The 25993-nt window shown below is 33.9% G+C and overlaps 1 protein-coding gene across 7 annotated transcripts in view; it reads left to right on the top strand.

The window, feature by feature from the left end:
- Positions 1-25509, top strand: part of LOC131547007 (bromodomain adjacent to zinc finger domain protein 2B) — a 95253-nt gene extending 69744 nt beyond the window's left edge. For 4 of the 7 annotated variants that reach the window (XM_058787215.1, XM_058787217.1, XM_058787219.1 and 1 more), the window contains exons 15-38: positions 1048-1140; positions 1218-1279; positions 1965-2030; positions 2976-3041; positions 3685-3729; positions 4012-4038; positions 6247-6312; positions 6514-6654; positions 8021-8275; positions 9783-10006; positions 10525-10599; positions 10896-11127; positions 12021-12083; positions 12768-12912; positions 13810-14351; positions 14711-14972; positions 15907-16062; positions 16142-16302; positions 17141-17424; positions 21722-21854; positions 22028-22174; positions 23317-23597; positions 23683-23826; positions 24387-25509. In XM_058787215.1, the coding sequence (XP_058643198.1) occupies positions 1048-1140; positions 1218-1279; positions 1965-2030; positions 2976-3041; positions 3685-3729; positions 4012-4038; positions 6247-6312; positions 6514-6654; positions 8021-8275; positions 9783-10006; positions 10525-10599; positions 10896-11127; positions 12021-12083; positions 12768-12912; positions 13810-14351; positions 14711-14972; positions 15907-16062; positions 16142-16302; positions 17141-17424; positions 21722-21854; positions 22028-22174; positions 23317-23597; positions 23683-23826; positions 24387-24573 (3857 nt within the window). In that variant the 3' untranslated portion in view covers positions 24574-25509. The remainder of the gene's footprint in view (positions 1-1047; positions 1141-1217; positions 1280-1964; positions 2031-2975; positions 3042-3684; positions 3730-4011; positions 4039-6246; positions 6313-6513; positions 6655-8020; positions 8276-9782; positions 10007-10524; positions 10600-10895; positions 11128-12020; positions 12084-12767; positions 12913-13809; positions 14352-14710; positions 14973-15906; positions 16063-16141; positions 16303-17140; positions 17425-21721; positions 21855-22027; positions 22175-23316; positions 23598-23682; positions 23827-24386) is intronic. The other 3 variants (XM_058787220.1, XM_058787218.1, XM_058787221.1) reach the window with 3 other exon arrangements.
- The last annotated feature ends 484 nt before the right edge of the window (positions 25510-25993 follow it).

Below are 25993 nucleotides of genomic sequence, written 5' to 3'. Positions count from 1 at the left end.
TTTCTGTAGGTCTTAAAAAGTATTAATTAGCTCTTTCACAAATGAAGAGTCTTAAATTGATAGTCATGGTGTTAAATGTTGCATGCATTGCCAAAACTATAATAAAAAAATAACTGAATATTTGAATATAATTAAAAAATGTAATTGAATATATTTGTCAGTATTTTTGTTTTGTTTTACAACAAAATTTTTAAACATCCTTAAATTTACTTGCAAAAAAGACACGTCTTGTTTTTTGGGGGGAAATTGAACAAAATTAAGTTTATGCTTAAACCGAGAGTAAATATCTGTCAATGGGGAATGAACTTGTTTCCCCTTTGAACTAACTTGATTTTTTTTGTGAGCCCATTGGCAGATATTTGTCCATTTTTATCATGAATTCACTTCTTTTTGATAACTTTCTCTTGCATTTATTTTGATTTAAGAATTGTTAGACATTTGCACTACAAAACAAGACAGAAATACTGAGGAAGAACATCAGTTTTGAGCAGTGTGTTTAGAAGCTACAGTAAAAGTTATTTCCGTTTTCTCGTTACACTATTTGTTGGTTTAAAAAAAAAAAAATAGGTGTATTTTCAAACTTTGAAGTGCTGCTAATGCAACACGTTGTTTTCTCCTCAGACATTTACATTTAGAGATCATATTGATGTATTGTCAATATTGCCTTTTATTTGTTCCTTAGTATATGAAACCATGATCCGCACTGACTGTCGTCTTTTTACATTTTATTATACTTTTTTTTTTTTTTCTCCTATTGGCGATACATGTATAATAAAATGTAATAAGAAGACTGCTTTTGTGAGTGCGGATCATGGTTTCATATACCAAGTAATTTAATAGACATTTTAATAGACACCAAAATAAAAGACCGAGTGACAGAAGAGCGCGGTGCAAACGGCTTTGTGGAACTTCTATTTGTTCCTGAAATTTTCTTTAATCGGTTTTAAAAAGGTCTTAAATGTATCTTCATAAAACTTGCAGAAAGCCTGTCAGTAGTTGGACTCGCTGTACATTAAATGAGCTCTAAATCTCTTGTTTATCTGTCAGAAATCGCGCGGCAGGCGGCTCAGATGAAGCTGATGCGTAAGCTGGAGAAGCAGGCGCTGACACGAGCGGCTAAAGAGGCCAGGAGACAGCAAGGTGAGCTGGAGTTTCATTTTGTCTTTGATTTCCAATACACTTGCTAAACCTGCTCACCATTTCTTATGAACTTTCAGCAATCATGGCAGCTGAAGAGCGGCGGAAACACAAGGAGCAGATGAAGATTCTGAAACAGCAGGTCAGAAACGTCCATGTTTTCTCATGACGTTTCCTGTTGACCTGTAGTTTGTGTTTGTGCATGCATTGCTGCTTTTGACACTTCAGATCAGCCTTTACCTTTTATGGGTTTTTGCATAAGATGCTTGTTGCTTCACATGTCAAATCAAGTCACTATTGTTTGTATAGCGCTTTTAACAATGCAAATTGTGTCAAAGCAGCTTTACAGTATTTAGACGGGCAAATAGTGTCGAAATAGTGTCATTCTCCTCTGGCCAGACAAAATCAGCAGTTTAAATCTAGGCTAAAGCAGAGTCAGATTGCGCAGAGGACTCATCTGGTTCCTGTGGTCTTGTCCCGATGGCCATCTAGGAGAGAGGGTCTTCACTGGGGGTCTGTCTCTAGGGCTCATTTAGTTGTCCTGGTCTCTGCTGACGTTCAGGGCTGTAGAGGTCATCTCTAGGTCCACCATCTGATCTGGATACGGACTGGATCTGGTGGCTACAGTGACCTCGGAATAAGAAAGAAACAGACTAATATTAGTGTAGATGCCATTCTTCTAACGATGTAACAAGTACATTGGGTGTTTCGGGAAGTGTTCCTGGTTCCGGTTGACCTAATTAATGCAGCCTAACAATCCTTTAACATGTAATCACTGAAAACCCAGACCGCAGCTCATTCTTTCTCATTCCTGCTTTCTTTCACAGGAGAAGTTCAAGAGAATCCAGCAGGTCCGTTTGGAGAAGGAACTCCGTGCTCGGCAGATTTTGGAGGTACTTGTATGTTGAATTGAAATTACAGTGAAAATAATATAAATTATAATACAAGTGTAAAATTGTCTACATGCAGCTATAGTTTAATTAAAAAGTAATGGAAATTCTACAAGCTTTGTCATCCGTTTTGATAACTGTACTGTTATTTTGAAGTGTGGGAAGTTTTGGAGGTGCTTATAAATGAATGAAAGAATAAATACATGAATCAAAAAAATATATATTCATATTACTTTGTTAAACCTTAAATACAGTACAATTAAATACTTGAAAATAGTACAATAATAAATGATAAATTAGTAACATGCAAAACTAAGTTTCATTTAAGAAAATATTTGAAATGTAGCGGAAAGTGATGGAAAAGCTGCAAACTTTTAATAAGACCCTTACTATTATTTTGAAGTGTGGGAAATAGCAGTAATTAAAAAAGAAGGGTGTCTGACTCTAAAGACACCCATGTCACTCCTGGAATGACACCGTTTTGTCTTCAGTCACAGACAATCACACTAAAATTGAACAAATGTTCCTCTTTAAGTGTCCATATTAATCTTTAACATATGAAGACAAACAGTTTGTATTACGACCATATTTCAAATCGACACTGTTAGTTACCGTGTTAGTTATCAACCCTTTTTTTTAAAAATTGTATATTACATCTTATATTAAACATTTTAAATCTGCTTCTTTACCATGTCTGTTTGGTTTGAATGATGTTTCCTCTACTTGAGGGGAAAAAATCACCCTTTTAATAAAAAAAATAAATATGGACCGTCTATCAAATATTATTAGAAGTCTGAAAAGTATTGAGAGAGAAGTTTATCACATCTTTAATTCATACTGTACTAAGCATTCAAATATTTACTGGGCAAGTTAAATAACTTGCGTCAAATATTTTATGTTATGTTATAATAATGTATTCATTTATCTGTCAAATGTTTATGCCAACAGGCTAAAAGAAAAAAGAAAGAAGAGGCTGCCAATGCCAAAATACTAGAAGCTGAAAAACGAATTAAGGTTTGTTGTTTGTTGCCTTTTTTTTTTTTTTTTTTTTTTTTTTGCGATTTATTGATTTACTGAATTATTTACTATGAGCGTTTATCTCAATGTCTGATTCACCGTCTCTTCGTGCTATATATTACATGTGTTTACTAAGAACACCCACTAAGAGTAAAGTCAGACATTGGGACAGAAATACACCATGTGAGTGATTTGATTTGACCGATACCAACAATAATAAATTACAATTGAGCTATTATTCAGGTTAAATAATTCAGGGGAAATATTTGATGACACATTGTGTTTATATGGTTAGAAACATTATAGGATGCAAAAATATGCCCTAATAAAACCAAAAAAAAAACAGAAACTGGACTAGTGCACATTTTTATAACCATTTGCTTGTGTTTCTGTGAGAGATTGAGTGAGACCTGAGACGGCAGCGGTACTCCATTTCTCATTTTACATTAACACTCTTGTGCCCCTCGACTATACGCCTGTCAATCAAAACCCAGGCATTTCAATATAGCGCGGAAATAAATGGAGAAAATCCTATCTGTTTATGACATCCCTCCATCTGCATCTCTTTCTCTCTCCCATCTCAGTAATAGAAAGAAGGGAATATTTGCAGGTTTTAATTTATTTTTATCTTTGTCTGAAGGAGAAGGAGCTGCGCAGACAGCAGGCCATCATCCTGAAGCACCAGGTATGAGCAGACGTCTTCAAATCTCCTTCACAAACAGTATTTCACTGAATAATGCCTCAGATCTCTGCTGCTTTTATTCTTTTTTGTGATTACTTCAAAGAAATAGTTTAGCCAAAAATGAATTCTGTCATTATTATTGTAAGAATTATCTTTTTTTTTGGCTCAGCTATTCCTCTAAATGTATTGTGGGTAATCTTGTACTGGGGAGTTGCTCAATAAGGTTGTATGCATTGATTTATTTTACTCATTTTTGTTCTTGCCTTTGCCAACTCTCACTGGCAGGAGTTGGAGAGACATAGACTAGATATGGTATGGGTATGTTTACTTTTCTACATCTAACACATTGTAAAATGCTTGTGATTTGGGTGTTTTCCTCTGACTGCTTTGACTGCGCTCGCATTTCTCCTGCATGACGCCCTGCATCTGCTTTCATCTGCCTGCCGAAGGAGACAGAAATGGGCTCTTTTCTGAAACCTAGTGAGCTGCCTATGTGGGAAGCATTTTTAGGCATCATATTCCTGAAAAATATATTCCTTGTAAGATATCTACTGGCCAAATTCTAAGACCGCATCACGTATATTGTTTATAGAGAAAGCAATCCCATAATGCACTGCAAGAAGAATACATTGAAAAATCCATCAAAGATGGCAGACAAAATGAGAGAAATTATAGTAAATTATAAGTGTTGTTTTAGTATAATTTATATGCTATTTTAGTATTTATTGATATTTTGAATTGGCTTTTATTTTTCTATTTCCAGTTTTAATTTTGTTTTTAGTAATTGTACGTGAATTTGTCATTTTTATTATTTGTTGTTTTTTATTATTATTTTATTATTTTTAAATATTATTCATTTATTATTCGAAATTCTTAGTACTCCAACTTCTAATTTTCATTTAAGTTTTTCGTATGTATGTATGTATGCATGTATGTATGTATGTATGTATGTATGCATGTATGTATGTATGTATGTAACAAACCACTAAAAACATTAGATTTATTTATTTTAACGGTTTTAATTCACATTAACAAGACTGCATACCATACTGAAAAGTATTTTTTTTTAAGTTATAAAGTTCAATTAATTTTACCTGATATTTGTGTGTTTATTGATATTTTATAAGCAAATTAGAGAGCCATTTGTTTATTGACATGCAGGATTTGATTGCGATGTAGAGGGTTTCGTTTCATTTAGGGTGCTCCCTTAAAAGGCAGCTCACTGTTTTGGAACAGAGCTGGAATCTGTTAACAGATATCAGTCACAATATTTCCATATGTGTTGGTGAAAACTTGATTGTGTCCACGCAGCTTCATATCATCAAGCCTTCAACGCAACATCATAAACATTCATTCTGATTCTTGCTTGTTTTTCATTTGCGTGGCCTCTAGTGTTTGTGATCTTTGAGAACATCCAGCCCCTGAAGTGTACATGTTGTTTTAGATTTAAAACAGGCAATAAAATCATTTCCTACAAAGCTTTAAAGTGCCTCTCAGCAGCTGAAACAGTTTTCCAATTGGATCATTGTTTGTTTTAAAGTCTGTTGTTTCTTGCATGGTGTTTATATATTGTCATACTGAAGAAGTTTAGAGATTTCTGTGGACTCGTTCACGTCTCCCTCGTCTTCTCCTGTCTGTCCTGCACTAAAGACCCGTAGAAACCTGATGGTTAATATGTAACCCCTGGAATAACTCACGCTTCGTCCAGATGTTTAGGAAGTGGAGGACTGAGCCGCGCTGGTTAACAGATCTGTTGTAGTTCTGCAGACTCTCAGCTCTTAACCTGCTGAAGCTTCACTAAATCTTCATGCTTCTGCAGTTTTGTCATTTTGCAGTATACAATGCATGTTTTGTGATTTTTGTTCTTTCTTTTATTCTGTCTAAAATATAGTTTGATTCTCATTTTTTTTATTTCATTCTTTGTTCTGTTTCATCGTTTTGTTTCTTTTATTTGTTCTGCAAATTTTTTTGCTTATTTAGTTTATTTTAATTCGTTTTTTCTTGTGTCTTTTTAATTTTTTGTATTCATTCTGTCTTCTATTTTCTTTTTCTTTTTTCTTGCTTTGCTTGTTTTTTGTTTGTTTTTCCTATTTGTTCTGTCTTTTTTCATTTTTTCATTCTTTTTGCTTTCTCGTTTCTTTCATTCATTGTTTGTTTTTAATCGTTTTTTTGACTTTTTATTTATTGTATATTTTGTTCAGTTTTTTTTCTTTCATAATTTTTTTTTAATTTCTCTCTTTCTTTCTTTCTTGTATTTGCTTTCTCTTTTGTTTTATTTTCGTGTTCTCTAGACATAAAATTTTTTATTTTTTGGTTTTTCTTTTATTTGTTTGTTTACTTTTTCATTATTTTGTTTATTCTTGGTTTCATATGGTTTTATTTTGATGTTTTTTTATTTATTTTTGTAATTCATTGTTTGTTAATTTGCTCATTTGTTCGCTTCTTTTGTTCTTTCATGTGTAGTTTTGTTTCTTTCATTCTCTCCGTTCTGTCTCTGAAGTCAGATGTTTGTTGTTGTAGGAGCGGGAGAGACGTCGGCAACATGTGATGTTGATGAAGGCAATAGAGGCCAGGAAGAAAGCTGAGGTGTGTTATACAGCTCCTTTTATCCATTTCATCATTCTCTTTCCCTCCTTTCATCTCCTCATATTCTCAGTCTCCTCATCTCTCCTTTAGTTTGTCTGTCCTCCTCTGATCCTTCATCCATTCAGTCATAGAGACTATGAATGAGTAGATCAGTCTTATTGCCACACAAGGTTTGTCGAATCTTCATAAATGTTTCCGCAGGAGAAAGAGCGACTGAAACAGGAGAAACGAGATGAGAAACGACTGAACAAGGAGCGCAAACTGGAGCTCAGACGGCTAGAGCTGGAGATGGTCAAAGAGCTGAACAAACCCAATGAAGACATGTGTCTGTCAGACCACAAGGTGAATTACAGCAGCCACTGAATCCTTTTTACACAGAACCAAATATAACTATTAAGTGCATCATTTCTGCGCAATTAGTGGCACCAAACGAAAGTGCACAATTTTCTATTCAATCTGACTTAGGGTTTTCCTGTATACTACCAACCAAATAATAATAATTATGAATAATTTTGAATAATTACGTTTTTTTTGCTGCATTTATTTGCTCAAATTCAGTAAAATTGTGAAATATAAATTGTAAAATAACTGTTTTCTATGTGAATGTTAAAATGTAATTTATTCCAGTGATCAAAGCTGAATTTTCAGCTTCATTACTCCAGTCTTCAATGTCACATGATCTTCAGAAACCATTGTAATATCCTGATTTGCTGCTCAAGAAACATTTCTGATTGTTATCCATGTTGAAAACAGTTGTGCTGCTTCATATTTTTCTGGAAATCGTGATACCTTTTTATTTCAACAGAAATTAGTATTTTTGTTCATCAAGGATGTATTAAATTAATCAAAAGTGACAGTAAAGACATTTATGTTACAAAAGATTTCTGTTGTAAGCAGCAAAAAGTTTCTCAACATTAATAAGAACCATTATCAGTAATTTAGCACCAGTAATAATTAATCAATTCAAATCAGATCAAATTCAATCAGCATTATGGACTGATTTCTGAAGGATCATGTGACACTGAAGACTGGAGTGATAATGCTGAAAATTCAGCTTTGCATCACAGAAATAAATTACATTTTAAAATATATTCACATAGAAAACAGTTATTTTAAATTGTAATAATATTTCACAATTTGTGCTGTAATTTTAATCAAATAAATGCAGCCTTGGTTTGCAGTAGAGACGTCTTTTTAAAAACATTTTAAAATCTTAATTATCCCAAACTTTTGACCAGCAGTGTATATGACTATCAAATATCCCAAAAATCACCCGCCTAGCAACATAAGAACCACCTAGACGTAGTAGCAACTAAGGATATGCCGGTATCAGATTTTCATGTTGCGATTAATTGCTAATGCTTGTATCACGATATTGAAATTTAGTTAAAAGTGCAGCATACAGCAGTGTTGTGCATTGTGACCAGTTGATGGGAAAAGTATTCTTAAAAAATTTTCTTCAAAATTCTGAATAATTTGTAATAAATAATTATTCTCTGTATTTTGAAGTGCTCACAATAACAATATCGTGCATATTCATTATCATGATTTATTGCATTACCGAATACCGGCACATGTCTAGTAGCAACCATCCAGAACACCGTAGCAAAACATAATAGTATACACATAATAGCCACATAAGCATCCGATAGTAAACTGCTATTCTTGAATGAATTCAGTGTGTAAGTGTGTTTCTCTCTATGGGCAGTCTCTGCCAGCGCTGTCACGGATAGCGGGTCTGCTGTTGCCGGGAGGATGTTTCTCAGACTGTCTTATGGTCATGCAGTTCCTGCGCTGTTTTGGAAAGGTCCTGGGGTTTGATCTCAGCGCTGACGTGCCTTCACTCGGCGTGCTGCAGGCAGGGCTGCTGAATGTGGGCGACAGCATGGGCTTCATACAGGACCTGCTGGTGCGCATGCTGTCTGCAGCTGTTTGTGACCCAGGACTCCCTGCAGGACACAGGGTGAGACCCTGATAATTTGAACATTCACTTCAGTAGTATGAGATGACTGGATGCTTTCAACTGATTTCCTACTGAACTCTCTCCGACCAACGATTCTGGATAAATTGAGAAACATGATTTTTTTTTGTCTCAAATAGAGATTCTCCTATGATTCTGAACTAAACAAAATAATGTGCGACAAAATATTATTGCTGCAGTCTATTTAAAAGTGTTTAATTTGAATGAATTATTAAACATTTTAATATATATGTATTTAAAATGTAATATATTTAATACACAATATTATGAAAAAGTTTGAATGAATGATTCAATGGCTCACTCAAAAATGCTTCACTTGTTTCATCACTGGATGAATCAGCGTTATTGAGCAAATCTCTTGAATTAATGATTCGGTGACAAATACATTTTTTAACAGTCTTTTCGCCACCTAGGGGTGAAACGATGCAATCGACACGCGTTATTTGAAGCGCCAGTTACTTTCAAAAGGGGATTTGCTCTATTTTGATCGCTGCAGCTCATCATATTAATGGAGTGTTTCACTAGTTAGCAACTGGTTACATCACACTCCGATTGATTCAAACTTGTAACTTCAATCATTCATTTTAAGCTATTCAAAAGAGCCATTCATTTAAGAATTTCAACATCGCTTGTACATTTAGTGATGGGTGAAACGGAGCTTTTTGAAACTCTGAATCAGTTTGCATCACACAATTTTTTAAACGCTCCAACCGGATCATGAATCATTTAATTCAGATCGTGATTTTGATTCAGAACAGGACTTCAGAGTGTGGATCTTTTTTTTTTTTTTTTTTTCTAATTTTTTTTTAGAAAAAAATAATACACATACAAATCACTTAATAAAAGTGTAATAACCATGTTGTTTTTTTGTGTAACCACAGTTTTGCTATAAATACCATGTTTAAATTATGGCAAACATGGAGACAAAGACAGCAGACAGTGCACCTTGTTTGTTCTCTTTATTTTACAAAAGGGTTTTGTAACGTTTTGTTGTTATTGGGGGTGTCATAAGCAAAGCAGTAATTTTATTTTTACAAAAAAAAGGAAAATTGCCTGAAAAGCAAAGTGGTAATTGATTGTCAATAAACATGATCTCATATTTTGTCATTTATTTGTTTTCTCATTTGAATGTCCTAAAATCAGCACAAAACATGTGTAAAAATCGGTAGATTCTGTTTGATTCTAGAGTATTCCCTCATGCTCCTTACCTGATGCTCATTTTCAAGCTGAATATCTCCAATAAAGAGCTAGAATTCAGTTCAGCCCCTCAGCAGATTCTCTGCACTAATCTTACATGCGTTCACAGTCTTAATCAAAAGCCTCTTGCCTGCCTTAAACTCCTAAATGAAACGATTTAACCGTGCCTTTACATTATCATGATTATTCAGTTCTCTTTGAACGTATTAACTGCCGTATTAGCTGCCTTTGTCACATTGAATTCCTCATTGCATCGCTCTGTTCTTTTGTTTGGATGTTTTGAACACTACAGGCAAAGACTGCTCTGGGAGACCATGTGACTAACATCGGCCTGAACCGGGACAATGTGTCCGAGGTGCTGCAGATCTATATGGAAGCCCACTGTGGACAGACTGAACTGGCGCTGCTGGCTGAGAGCTTGAAGACCAAAGCTTTCCAGGCCCACATGCCATCTCAGAAAGCCTCGATACTGGCCTTCCTGGTCAATGAGCTGTCCTGCAGCAAGAGTGTGGTCAGGTGCGCTCATCTCACTTCATTAGCTCTGCATGCTCCGCCCACTGGCTGAAGAATATGAAAAATGTGAAATTTGTTTTTTATTTTTTTCATCATATGAATGTTTTCTAGCAGACCCCAAATTTTTTTTTCTAAATTATACATATTAAAGTGCCTATGGTATGCTCATTTGCAAGTGTGAATTAGCATAATACACATGTGTATATGTATATATATGTATGTGTGTGTGTGTATAAAAATCCTTAAAACAAGTCACATTTACCTGTAAGCAAAATTACATAAAATATTAAAAACAAAATTAACAGTGTTTTAAATTTGTTGAGGTTTGTGGTTAAAACTATAAGTTATCCGTATAATGCTAATTCACACTTGCAAATGAGCATACCATAGGCACTTTAATATGTATAATGTATATATGTTTGTTTAATGTGTATATACAGTATATTACTTTTAATGTGATATTTTATTCGTACCACCCAAGGTGCTTAGAATGCACAAGATTTACTTTTGTCTTTGTGCAGTGAGATCGACAAAAACATTGACAATATGACTAACCTGCGACGAGACAAATGGGTGATCGAGGGGAACCTACGGAAGTAAGACACTTGTTTACTCATCACATAAACACACATACAGTATTTACTTACTGATCTTATCCTGATAATGCAAAACACAAATCAAATTTCACATAGTGGTCGCTAGTCTTCCCGTAGTCCATAATACACAGTTCACTATTTTTAATATGACGAATATATTCAATATTCAACCATATTTAGCTGCCTTTGCACTGTGGTTTCCTTCAGAAAGTGCAGATCTAGTTATAATTTGATTATGATCTTCTGTTCAGCTATATTGTAATGCATTGTTTTTTTTGGCTGTTATTATTTTTCAGACTAAGAAGCATCTATGCTAAGAGGATGGGAAAGCGAGAGAGCAGCTTTGGAGGAGAGGAAGGTCAGTCCACCAGTACGCCTGCGAACAGCCGAAAACGCAAGCGCAAAGGAGGGGAGAGTGATGAAGATGATGAGGAAGACGATGACAGCGATGAACAGGGAGAGGAGGAGGAGGATGAAGATGATTTTGGTGGGAAGAAAGGGAAAAAAGCAGAGGCATGTGAAGATGAGGTAGAGTGCATTTTTTTTATTTTGGTGAAAAGAAGAAAAAAAATATAGAAATGAAGAAGAAAGCCAAAATATTAAATGCCATGGATGATTGTTTACAGAGTAATCCACTATTTTGTAGAGGGGGATAAAATTACAATTGGCACCTGAGATTTGGAGCCAAATTGCAGGGTGTGAAAAATTACTTTATAAAGATGCCACTCAGCATCATTGTTATTTATATTATATATTTTATTTTTACAAAGAGATTGGTGGGTCTGCTAGTAAAATCTTTTGACTTTAGCGATACTTGTCGCAATAAATACCAATGGTGACGGTCCAAAAATTGGAAAAAGCTCTTTTTCCCCAAAGTTGACATGTCTTTAACTCAAAAAGTATTAAAGCTATCTTAACGTCCTTGTAGATTTTGATTCTTGACACACTTTTCTTTCAATATCCTCATTTTTATGGCCCTACATGGTTAATTCCCAGAGATATGGAGATTTTGATGCGGCTTTGTGTACAGATTGTTGAGTTTTAACCCATTTTCAATGGCCGAAAAACCAAATGTGGTCACTTTGCATATAGGTAATACTTATCTATTCATTTTTCTTCAGAAAAAATATAAACAATCATAAATATTAGCTGGGGAAGTTTCTGAAATTTGATTGATTTGACACGGAATGACCCTAATATATGTAATGTGTTCAAAATGTATTCATCTGACATTAGATTTTCAGTAATTTTTTTTTTTTTAGTTTAGTTTCAGTAATGCTCTCTTTTCTTTGCACTGAGAAGGAGGTTTTGAGCTCTAGAAGTTGTTTACAATGTTTTTATTGAACAAAAACAAATTTCTCAAATTGAACTCGTCATGATGTTTTAGCAGCATGTCAGCTGTTCTTGGTCTTGTTTTGCAGGATGAAGGTGATCAAATCACAAGCACTGAGGAGCTGGAGAGACAGATTGAGAAGCTCAGCAAGGTAAATGAACATCAGATTTTGGATCTTACAACATGTTTTTAAGTATCATATTTGATACATCAGGCTTTTGTGGCTCATATAGGATGAAATATTGAGAATATGGAGAGAGAAAAAAACAGCTCAGTTTTATTTAGAGGCCCAAACTGAGCAAAAATAGCAATTTGGTGCAGATTCTTGTAACGTAAATCGATGAGATCTTTATAACAGTATAGCAGAATACTTACATAAAATGGTATAAATATCATTTAGATGTCTTAGAAATTTGCTTTATAGAGTTAAAGGTCTGTGTATGAATAAATCTAACAGTCAGTCCTTTTCTTGGTGACTGTATGTTATTACATCAGCCTAAAATGCATAACCAACCAAACAATGTATAAGAGATATAGAACAAAAATCTTATTGTCTGTCATCTGTAGAGGACATCAGGAATCAGTTAAGAAAATGAAGGCAAGACACCACAGGCAAAATCTCATTAAATTCATTAAAGACAAACGTCCTCTATAGAGGACAAAAATGAATAGCTGGGTCCCAGGAGGATAACATGCCTATACTTGCTTTAACTGAATGTATTCTGCTGAATGTGTGGAGATATGACAGATTCATGACTTGTCCACTTGCATATTTCAAAATATTTGTAATAAAGGAAGATAAAGTAGAATACATGTCTTATCGTTTCTCTTCCAGCAACAGACTCAGATCCGTCGGAAGCTGTTCGATGCCTCTCATTCCCTGCGCTCCGTGATGTTCGGTCAGGACCGTTATAAACGACGCTACTGGATTCTGCCGCAGTGTGGCGGGATCTTTGTGGAGGGACTGGAGAGTGGAGAGGGTGAGAGAATGAGATTGAATAAGATCATAATGTGAAAACAAATGTATCTTCTGAAGGAAGGATCTGTCAAGATTACAGAATACGACAGAAACCGGGTTGAATATTTTAAACCGAAAAAGATAGTGTTACAGAATTAAAGCAATAGTTGAGAAAAATTCAATTCTTTCATGATTTACTCACTCCAAATCTAGTTTTTTTTCTCACAATTGCTAGTTTGCATCAATTGCTAGAGTTTATATCTTGCAATTCTGACTTTAGAACTCACAACTGCAAGTTTTATATATATAAAAACCTTCCATCAACAAAAGGGAAATATAAAATATACAAATTAATTTAAAATAGTAAAAAATGCTATAATATCTCAGTTATACTAAAAAAAACAATTATTCATAATTCATAGTTGATTTCTAAAGGATCTTGTGACACTGAAGACTAGATGCTGAAAATTCAGCTTTGCATTACAGAAATAAATTACACTTATTTACAATTACAAAGTATATTCAAATAAGAAAAAATTATTTTAAATTGTAATATTACACAATACTGTTTTTTTTTATTATCAAATAAATGCAACCTTGGTGCGCAGAAGAGACTTCTTTCATCAAAAAAATTTAAAAAGCGGAATTATTCCAAACTTTTGACTGGTAATTTATATATACACATATATAATATAAATAATATACAAGTAATATTATGGTATACAAGAAAAGTATAAGCAATATTTAAGGAATATATATAAAATATTTTTATTTCCTTCTTTAAATTTTTAGGGAATATGACCATGACTACTTGTTGACCTTTTTTTTTTTTTTAGCATGGCCAGTTGTTTTATTGAAACAAACCATTGTATAAATGTGCTGCTGATGATAATGATGATGATATCTTGTGCTCCTTCAGGTCCAGAGGAATTGCAGAGAGAGCGTGAGAGGATGAAGAACGCTCACCTCGTCCAGGTCAAAGTGGAGGAACCTGATGAAAAATACGGCACCGCTGAGATGAAACACGAACCTCCGCAGGATGTAGATTCTCTCAACCTCTTCCTGCAGAAACCGGACTCGTTCTCCAAGCTAAGCAAGCTGTTGGAAGTGGCTAAGATGTCTTCTGAGGTCTCTTGTCACCAATACAGCAGCCCAAAGCAGCAGACTACATTACCCAGAACCCCTAACCATGATGTTAAACCTGATCTCAATGATTCTTGTCTCCTCAACAACACCTACCTCACTAACGCCCAACAGCAGATCCGTAACGACCAGCTTTATCAGGTTCTGACAGAGCGAAACGCTCACTGGTTCAGTCTGCTGCCTCGTGCTCCATGTGACGTCTCGTCTCTGACTGAAGGTCCACGTTCATCATCATCTTCCTCACCACAAACCACAGCGGTCTCTGCCGGCCCCTACAGTGCTGCACGGATTAATAACTTTTCATTAGCAGCACTGCAGGTATGATCGTGTAGACCAGGGATTTTTTTATTTATTTTTTTGTCAGCTAAACCCCTTAAAAGTAAAATGTTTATTTGAAATAAGATTTTAGGTTTATATTCCATAATTTAACGTCACATAACATCATGCATTTCCACGGTTCTCTGATGTTGGTGAATGGTCACATGACATGCAAGTAAACAGATAAAATATTTTAAGCAAGTGTTTTTATTTTTAAATTATTTATAAGCTATATTGCAATTTCGTGCACCCACATTTAATTATTTTAATTTGACATTTAATTTAATTATAAGTTTTTCATCAACTTGTCATTCTGTATTTGTGTTCTTTGACCATAGACTGCACCTCTGTGTTTGCAGATGAAGTCCAGTGTGCCCATTATAGATCTGCCCTTTTGTGCTTGGTCCAATGGAAGTTTGAGTCCAAACATGCCGTTCTCTGGTGTTTCTATGGCTCAGATTCTCAGAGGAATTCACCCATCCTCAGAGGGCAGTAGACACCTGAACGTCTGTAAGAGCGATTCTCCAGAGTCTTCAGCAGAGAAACCCGTCTCCACACCCTCACCGGTCATCGAGGTGCCCAAAAACCAGGATTACCCATCACCTCAACCGATTCCTGAAGGTAAGGCTGAGACAACTTCATGAGGGTGCTAAGAGTTTTGTCTTGATTATTATAATTTTTTTAGTACAGCCGTCTGATTTATTTCTTTGAATCAGTTCAAAGTTCTGATTCAAGGATTAATCTTCATGTTTAAAGACTATTCATATTAAAAGTTTTAGGAAAAATAAATGCAGGTGAATATTGTAAATATAACTGTATTATATATGTTTTTGAAAGGAATCTCTTCTGCTCACCAAGGCTGCATTTATTTGACTAAATGCATAGTAAAAACAGTCATATTGTGAAATATTATTACAATTTAAAATAACTTAAAATGTATTGCTGTGATCAAAGCGGATCATTACTCCAGTCTTCAGTGTCACATGATCCTTCAGAATTATTATTATTATTATTATTATTATTATTAAAACAGTTTTTACTGCTTAATATTTTTGTGGAAACCTTGATACATTTTTTTGAATAGAAATTTCAAAAGAACAGTATTTATTTAAAATATAAATCTTCTATAACATTATAAATATCTTTACTGTCACTTGTGAATTGTCAATTTAATGCATCCTTGCTGAATAGAAGTATTAATTTCGAATTTCTGACTCCATATTTTTGAATGGTAGTATATTATAAATTAATATATAATAATAATAATAATTGAATGTATGAGTTAATATTTAAATTAATATAAAATGTTATATCTTATAGATATAAATCTAAAATGTGTGTAAATAAAAAAAAGATTAGATTTTACTGTACTTTTATTTATTACATTTAAATATTTTAAATCTACTTTTTTTATTCCAGTGACTGTTTGATTAAAATGATGGTTACGCTAATTGAAATCATCTCCATAATCTATTGAAAAATTAAAAATATGGAGATGTATATTTTCGAACTCGGCCCAACAAACCTGTGTTTTTGTGTTGTGTTTGTCTTGTAGAGATGTTGACTGGCTGGTGGAAAGTGACGGACATTGAGGAGCTACGATCCATAGAGAAAGCGTGCCATTCCCGTGGGATCCGAGAGAAACAGCTGCAGAAACAGCTGCAGAAACACATGGGTTACATCGGGCAGGTCTGCAGCAGGACCAGAGATGGTAGGTGCTCGTTGTGTCTCTTTAAACACTGTTTGAAATACTTTGAGGACAGCGCTCTTAGTCTGCGCTCTATGTCCAGTGACTGTGATCGACGTCTCTGAGCTGGAGGAGAATCAGGTCTCTGAGGACACCATCCAAAGCTGGTGTGTGGAAGAACAGGCCATGGACATGGACATCGGTGTCCTGCAACAGGTGGAGGAACTGGAACACAAAGTCACCTCAGCCAGTCTGCAGGTTAAGGTAGGAAATCTGGATTTTAATGAACATTATTATACATAACCTTCTTTTCTTGTCTGTGCCTATGTGACCGTTTGTGTTTTAGTTTAACATTTTTTTTTTTTATGCTTTTCAACAAAAAGAGGAAAAAGACAATAAATATATAACAAACTGTTGAGATTAAAAAAAATAAATAAATAAATAATAAGTTGCTGATATTATGAATAATAATATTATTGATAATAATTCTATTTAATTTTAACGTTTGTTTGTGTGTGTGTGTGTGTATATATATATAATATCTAAATTAAATGAATAACTATTATTAATAATAATAATAATAATAATAATAAACAAAAAACACATCATTATTACTTATATTTGATCTTTTTAATTATCTCTTTATTACTCTTATTACTCTAGGAAAAAAGCTTTATGTATGGAATCACAACCAGCTGGGAGTAAAATAAAATTTCATAGAAAGGGTTGCCAAATACTGTAACGTTTTTCTGCATCAACAAGCATTGCGAATCCTTTTTTTTTTCTATTTGAATTAACATGTCATGCATCCAATGAGAGTTGGGAGGAAAGGCTTTTTCTAGTTCATTAGTATAAGCCTTTTAGCAACATCAACATTAACATCAAGTCCAAATAATGCCACTAGGGGGCATAGTTTGAAATGAAAGAGAACAATATCAGAAATTGAGATGAAAAAGCCCAAAAGTATGACATAGAGTTGCTGGAGCTTAAGTAAGATGAAGTAGGATCAAGGTCCAGGTTAAGAGCGTTAATGTTTCAACACTGTCTTTGATTTGAACTGCAGTATATAAAACAGTATGAAAGCATTATGTTTGTTTGACAGGGCTGGATGCATCCAGTGCCGCAGTCACAGAGTGAAGACCTGGTGTATTATGAGCACAAACCTCTCGTGCAAAACTGCAAAGACAAAAGCGACAGTGGCATCGTGCGTCGAGCGAACAACCCTCTGGATATAGCAGTGACGCGTCTGGCGGAGCTGGAGAGGAACATCGAGCGAAGGTACCTGAAGAGCCCTTTAAGCAGCACCATTCAGATCAGACTGGATAACGTGGGAACGGTCTCAGTACCGGCCCCTGCGCCATCACCTGCTAGAGCTGATGGTGACGGGTAGGTCATCCAGATTCACACGCTCCTCAAGCCTGTCTGCCGCTCTTCACGCTTCACTTTGGCTGTTTGCATCTGTGGGTTTATGGCTGTGGTGCTTGTTTCCCATTTACACTGCAACCTTCACTTTTTGGCTTGTGAAGCATGAGCATGAGGCACTGTCTACATCTACAATAACCACAGCCTCATTGCATCCTGTCATCTGCCTTCCACAAGCAACTGCTTCTTGAAGAGGCTGCCACAAAAAGGGTACTAAATGGAGCCTGAAATTCTAAATAAATAACAATAATAAGCAAATAATAATAATTTTATTGGAATAATTTTATTTCAATGTAAATTATTTGATATTTGTATTATTATTAATACATTTTTTTGATGAGAATTTGATTTAATTAGAATAATTGAATACAATTAAATAACTAATTTAATTATTTGTTTGGTTTTTTTTTATTATAATATTATAATTTTATAATTTTATATTATAATTATTAGCTGTAGTAGTAGTTTACATTATCAATTATTACTTATTGATATTGTTAATAATAATAATAATGCTATTAGTAATATAAAATGCTGTATAATTATGTATTTATTAATTTTAACAAATGGTCAGAGATAGGAGGAGTGATATTTCTAGCTAAACTGAAAAATTACAATAGAGTTTACAAACTAACATTAATAGTTCTCAAAAAAAAAAAAAGAACAAAATAAATATTATTATTTATAATTACTCTAGATGTCAGAGTTCTGAGTAATAATAATAAAAATTATAATAATATTACTAACAAGGTTGCAAATTTAGCCAAAATTAAGCCATCTTTCAGTAGGGGATAGATATTTTGTGACCAGATGTTGGTTTGTAGTTGCTGATCAAATTATATTTCCCATAAAATGTTATATAAATAATAGTTGATAATATTGTATAAATAATTGTTTAAATAATATTATAATAAATAAAAGGGTTTATAGACCAACATCTTGCAAGTTCTCGCAACAAAAAAAAAACATTTGAAAAAAAACAAACTGTGCCTCCTAATGCTATTTAAACAGTAATGTTGTACCCTATTTGTGGAAAGTGGCAAAACACTGTTGAATCTGATTGCTGTCTCTGTGCTCATTCAGTTTGTGCACTGTGCTTATTATCAGCATGAATGTGGCTTAATGATCATGTCATGTTTTTACTGAAATATGGTCACATCCAGGCTCCAAAATCAACATGCACCAAATCAGAATAAATTGCCATTCACTTACAAATTTGTAAGACCGTTTGGAAGATTCAAAAGTATCTGACCATCACTGATGCAAGAAAAAATGCTAAATTGCATTGTCTTCAGGACAAATATACAAATTCATTTTTTTATTTATTTATTTTTTAAATAATGCAAAATAGTTTCATGGCCAGTAAGAGTATTTATGACCTCTAAATGTACTAAATTCTCTCACAATTGGCAGAAGTGACAAAAAGTTAATTTTGGACCCTGGTCATACAGTACACAGCATAAATGAGTACACCCCCTCTGAATAAATATAAAAGATGTATTTTCTTAATGATCACTAATATAATTCATGGAAACATGGCAAAATTTAAATGTATTAAACATATACTCAATAAAAACAACAAAATATATGCCAATATTTTCTGTACGATAAGTAAATTAGCCAGTTTTGTTTAAATGAAGGATTGCAGAAATGAGTACACCCTAGATTTAATTTAGCAAATGTATAATATTCTAGTACTTCTGTCCTCCAGAACTTTAAGTATACTGCTCTGACCCTTCTTGGCACTCAGTGTAGAAGTTCATGACAAATTTTCACATCTGTTCTGTTTAACTCCTGGAGGTCGACCTTCTTAAATGCTCTGGGCTGCGTTTCCCGATAACGCTGTCTCTTAGCGCGCTACGAAGACTCTAAAGGTATTCCTTAACTAAAGGTGTACCATTTCTAGGCGCGTTCCCAGAACTATACCTTAGATATACCTTCTTATGTGCGACGTTACCAGATGCTGTCCATGGAGGTGGTGCTGAATTGGTTGATATCAATGGCTTGAGAATCAATTATTCATTCTATGCATGGGCTGCTTCACTGCGTTATGTGAGAAAGTGGTGTTCTTTATAAAAGAAGAGTTGATTTTAAATAAAGACACGGAACTCTTTCCTGTTAGAACGCAACGAACTTGTGTGAAACTTTGACTTTCATTTTGCAACATTCATCACGTCAGGGAAGAAAACCAAGAAAGAAAAAATACGTGCCCAGAGCACCTCCCAGTGGTCACCACATATAATACAAGAGAAAAAAAAGCCTCCAGGAGACACTGCTTAATAATTTAACAGCTTTTAACAGGAGAGGAGGAAAAAAAAAATTATATTTTATATAATTTTATTAGATTTTATATAATTTTGAAATGAGTTTGCGAACCCACAACCTCATGCCCAAACATATCCTATATCACTAACTGGCAGTAGGCTATGCCTTCACTGGCCTTTGAATGGTTCATTAATATTATCGTAATATATTTTCCATAGTGTCTTCATTTTCAGGGTTGATCGCCCAGCAGCTGCATCACATATTGGTGTAAATCTCTAGTTTCTGTTATTGGATGACCTACTCAATAAAAACGCAACAACAGAAACACATAATCAACATCTACTAGGCTATTACGGAGAAAAAGAGGAGAGCCGCCAGCAGTTGAATTTGTCTCGACAAAATCGGACCAACTAGATCTAAAAGCTGCTGAATTTGCTGCTATGCCGGCTAATTTTTTTATTTGTATGTTTTTTTCTAAAGTTTACAACTCCCTCACACCTTCAGCACTCACTCATCCCTATATAATAGCTTTACTACCACTGAACGTCACTGTGGGTACCAAGCACTTCTCACTGTACTCCTCCTCTAGCAACACCACAACATTTTGGATGCTTTTGGATCCGAAATGATTGACTTGGTCTCTTGAGGCCAGAGTATGGATTCCCAGAAGTCTCTATTTTGTAAATATGGGCCTTGGAAGAGGTTAAATGAGTTTGTTTTGCTTTGGCTATAGTAGGTAATTCTAGTGGTGGCGACAATCATGCATGTCACTTCTGCAGGCTGCGTCATACTCTGTGAGATAGTGTGTTACTCTTTTCATAGCTTTTGCTGGCTCTGAGAAACTTGCATGTTATTTCTCCTGCTCTTTTTCTAGCAGTAATTCACTCATCACTAAATGAAAACTTAAAGCGAAGACCTGATTATTTCAAGAGCCTTGTTACAAGTCCATTGATTTTGAATATCAGTGCTACTTCTGCTATATTTTCACACTTAAAACAATAATTTGGTATTCCTCTTGTACCATTGTCCTCTTTTATGTTAAGAAATATGTCACCTGGCAGTTCTCTCCCAAGTGGTTCCACTGCTGCCAGAATTACGTCTGAGTATGATTCAGTGGGCTATATAACACTTTTAATTGTCAGGAAATTACTTGTCTTTAAAAGCTTTGGTTCAATATACTTACCTGTTGATCAAAAATAGCCTTAAACCTATACGCTATTTATTTATTTTTTTTTTTTTTTTAAGTTTTATTTAGTAACTTTCAGGAGGGTGTACTCATTTTTGCAACACAACATTTTATCACTTTTATAAGAAAATCTTATTTTGCTGAATAATTTTGACATTCTTCTTTGGTAATTGATCAAGCAGGCTTGTTGGAATATTATATCTCCAAAGAACCCCAACATGTCTTCTAAGTAAAGAGTAATTGCTGAATTTAAGTTTTAGGGCGGGTTTAGGCTACTCATTTATGCTGTGCACTGTATTTATTTATTATAAAAATGTTTTATTTTATTATGAAATATTTTAGTTTTATTGCAATTATATATTTTTTATTTTATTTTTGAAAGATACTGAAGAATTCTGAACATTTCTGATGCAAATAAAAAACAAAACAAAATAATTGCATTGTTACAAGGACAAATATACAGATCCCCCATTTTATTATTTTTAATTGATTTAAAAAAAAAAAAATGCAAAATACAGTTTCATGGCCAGTAAGAAATATGTGTGACCTGTAAATGTACTAAATGCTTTCACAATTGACAGGAGTGGCAAAAAGTACATTTTATATTTATAGTTTTATTATAAAATATTATTTTATTATGCAATTTTAATTTTATTATAAAATATTTTAACTTTATTATCTAATATTTTGTTGAATTGTAACATTTTATTTTATTATAAATTGTATTTCGTTTTTATTTATTATTTTATTTTATATATACTGTATATTTTCCCCCTGTGTGCAGTACTGTAATCTGTCTGTCTGTGGCAGGGCTGAGGAACTGGCTCCAGGACTGAGACAGTGGCGTAAAGCCCTCGGCGAGGTGCGCAGTGCCAGTCAGCTCTCTCTGTGTCTACAGCAGCTGCACAAGTCCATCGCCTGGGAGAAGTCCATCATGAAAGTGGTGAGTGCTGGGAGTCCACAGCTTGTGTAGTTTGATGGGAATTGATTTGCAGGGCTTTCAGGTTGAATGTGTGTTAGTTATAGTTCAGATCTGTGTGGTGGTTTATAGATCTTGGTTAGTTTCTTAGACTCTGGCAGTTGAAGTGAAGTAATCCAGATGTGTTTATTGCTCAGTACTGTCAGATTTGCTGTAAGGGAGACAACGAGGAGCTGCTGCTGCTGTGTGATGGATGTGATAGAGGCTGCCACACGTACTGCCATAAACCCAAGATCACCACCATACCAGACGGAGACTGGTTCTGCCCGGCCTGCATATCCCAGGTGGAGCACTTTAGTAGTTCATTAACACTCTCGATCATGTCATTCCAAACCTGAATGCTGTTTTTCTTTTTCTTTTTTTTGTCGTCATGGAATTTCAGAAGAATATTTTCACAAAATGTCAGTTCATATTGACCAAAAACACAAGTATAATAAAAGTAGTCCATGTGATTTGTGTGCTGAATTTTAAGTGCTGTTCAGTTGTCAAATCTGACACAACACATTGATGTCATTTTTCTATGCAAGAACAATTATTATTATTACTACTACTACCGTTTTTAATAATAATAATTTTTATATTATAATAAAATTCTTTTTACTACATTTTTCATTACTTTTATTTACTACAAATATCACTACTACACTATCATTATTTTTTATAAATCATGAAATTATTACTACTACTGCTGCTAGTACTACTATGACACTGACAACCACAGTAATAATAATAAAATTCTTAGTTTTATTGCTAAATTTATTATTTGTTATTTATATAAATAAATAAAATTATCAACAACAAGAACATAATAATAATATAAAAACATAAATAATGATTCAATGTAGTAATGTATACTTTATTATAACTTTATTATTATTAGGTCAGAGTTTTAAATAATAATAAACATTATAATATTATAATAAATTTATTTTTACTACATTTTATTACTTTTATTTACTACAAATTTTATTACATTTATCTTTTTTTATAAATCGTACTACTATTATTATTATTATTATTGAAGTCAAGAGTTTTGAGTGGTAATAATCTAAATTATTACTGTACTTATGATTCATTGTTTTTATAAATAATAAAACATAATTATAATGTTTGCAGTTTTTTACTATTTTAGTTTTGTATTAAGACCAACTATTGGGAAATCACTGGGGAATTTGGCTTAACAATTAGCAACAATTTAAAACCATAAATATTTTATTCCTTTCCAATCCTTCCATCTGATTTCAATTCTCAAGCACACATGCATCTCTAAATATACTTAAATGTGTATATACAGTACATTTAGAGGCCCTGTAAATGCTGCTGAATGTACACTTTAGCTGCAGTAGTCTGTTCTTCATGAAGAGATCAGAGTCTTTGGCCTGTGTTTAGAGATTATTTCCTCACTAAAGCGTTTGTCTCTGTGTAGGCGAGCAGTCAGTCCCTGAAGACCAAGAAGGCCTTGAACCGCTCGAGTGGAGGCCTGAAGAAACCTGCTGAGGCCAAGCGGCACAAGAAACTGTCTGTGGCTGGAGACTCGGAGGAGGATTTGAGCAGCGCCAACAGCACGCCTAGGAAAGTGTCAAAGGACATGAAAAAGAGGAAGACAGAGGAGGGTCCATCTGCTAATCCGGCAAAGCAGGAGAGTCCCGCGTGTGTGAAGAGACCCAAAACAGCCAGAGACCACAGTAAAGACCTGGCCTTGTGCAGGTACTGTACCAGAGCCGCAAACCTTGTGAATGCGTTTTACTTCAGTCTGCGTGTGAACCAGGTGTCACTGATCGGTCTTTTTCAGAATACTCTTGGCTGAGCTGGAAAGCCATCAGGACGCTGGGCCGTTTCTGACACCCGTCAACCCCAAATCTGTCCCGGGATACCGCAAGATCATCAAGAAGCCCATGGACTTCTCTACCATCAGAGACAAGCTCACCAACAGCCAGTGCGTATCACTAGTTAACTAGTCATTTGCAGTTATTAGTAGGGCTGGAGTAGATTGAGTCTAGTCATTTATTTAAAACACAATTTTCTTTTTTTTTGTTTTATATTTTATTCACTATTTATTTACTTTTTGTTTTATAGTAGACCATAATTTTACCCAAACAGTCATTATTACATTCAAATAGATTAAGTAATTTATTTAAAATATATATTTTTACCCTTTTGGTGATTTTTATTTTATTTTAACATTCATTCGAGTCAAGTAGATTAAGTAATTTATTAAATAACACAGTTTCAAGCTTTTGATAATAAATTAATTGATGATGATAATAATAATACTTAATTAATAAATACAATTATTAAAACTTTTTTTCTTTTTCTTTTTCAGTGGAATAATCATTTTAACCAAACAGTATTTTATTAATTTTTTTCCCGTTTTCACCAATATTTTTCACTAAATCAACCATTTATATGCACCAGTATAATATATAGCCGGCAAAATTATAGTGAATTTTTAATTTAATACCCAGTGTTGTTTGATTTTGACTTTTCTCATTGCAGGTACTTGAATCTTGAGACCTTCATCATTGACGTGAACCTGGTGTTCGATAACTGTGAGAAATTCAACGAGGATTATTCAGACATCGGCCGAGCGGGACACGCGATGAGACGGTTTTTCCAGAGGAGATGGACCGAGCTGTTGAGACCGAACTCGCTGAAACCGGTTCAGATGATGGAGAGTCACTGAGACGGCGTCACTTACACACCATTCACACCACACACTTAAAACAAATCAAGTACAGGGACACAACTGTGAGAACATCAGTGCTTTCAAAAAATATCTTGTAAATATGTTTTTTTTTTTTGTTTTTTTAAATAAACGTTAATATTATAGTGAATGTACTGTATTTAATTTGTTTTTAATTATTTATGACTAAAAAGGTATTCACTTTCTATGGAAAAAGAGGCAAAACTGCTTTAAAAATCTAAATGAATGTGTTTTCTTTGTCAGATATGAAAAAAATAACGTGTTTACATAATTCTGAGCTCCTAGAGAACAGAAGATCCATTATGGTTACATTACAAAGCTGCATTTATGTAAATGTGTATGTTTTAAATCACAAATTCCAAAACCGGCCATCGTGACATATGACTATTAGTGTTTAATATCGGTTCTGAATATTGTATTCTGTGCACACAAGACTCCAGCATCGTTTATGCCTTTCTTAATAGCTGTATCTTTTAATGTGTTTTAATACGGCACTTTCTGAAAACAGCAGTGCCTTCAGAAATCCACCGTTTCTACAACTTCTCAAACCTCAATCCATCTATTCCGATGCACAAGCATTCATCCAGTGTTTGCTGGAATCAATAAAACGAATGAAAAACCCCTCCAAACCGTATCTAGAAATCAGAATTTTTTTTTTTTTTTTGGACTTGGCAACCGCATAGCAAACACTCTTGCGTTGTGGCGGCAAATTTTGCGTGTGCAAAAGTACTGTTGCGATAAAGAAATCTAGTTTACATAATTAATGTAATGAACTGCAGTGATTTTTATGGTACTAAAGTCAGAATACTTGAATTGTCCTGTGTGAAGATATTGCAATGAAGGTGTAGCGTTCTGTTTTGTAGGAGTTTTATTTTTCTCTAGTTTGTCGAATATTTAATAAAATGTTTTCAAGCAGCCTGGTTGTGTTTATACTGTTGATGCTGCATTTTATTCATGAGATGATCTTATTTGTACATGTTTTAATGACTTTGTGTCACTTCTTACAGCTGTCTGTCGGTCTCCTTCTCAAATCTACTCCTGCAATAGAATTATGATGAGTCTCTCCATTGGTTCATTCAGTGGTTATTTAATTCTTGTCCATTTTTATATTTAATTTTTTACTTTCATTTATTTTAAAAAAGCAATATTTTTATTATTTCAATTAGTCATTGTAGTCAAGTAGATTATGATTGCTCATTTATTTAAAAATAAAAAACACTATTTTCAGCCTTTTAGTTATATATTTATTGATAATAATAATAATAATGTAAATAATAATAATTATTATTATTATTAATTTTATTTTATCCAGTTTTATCCAAACAGTCATCGTAGTCAAGTAGATTATAACTAGTCATTTATTTAAAAAAATATATATTTTCAGCCTTTTAGTGATATA

The sequence above is a fragment of the Onychostoma macrolepis genome, chromosome 09 (genome assembly GCF_012432095.1).
Source record: "Onychostoma macrolepis isolate SWU-2019 chromosome 09, ASM1243209v1, whole genome shotgun sequence".
Taxonomy (NCBI): domain Eukaryota; kingdom Metazoa; phylum Chordata; class Actinopteri; order Cypriniformes; family Cyprinidae; genus Onychostoma; species Onychostoma macrolepis.
This window is presented reverse-complemented; position numbering and strand designations above follow the sequence as displayed.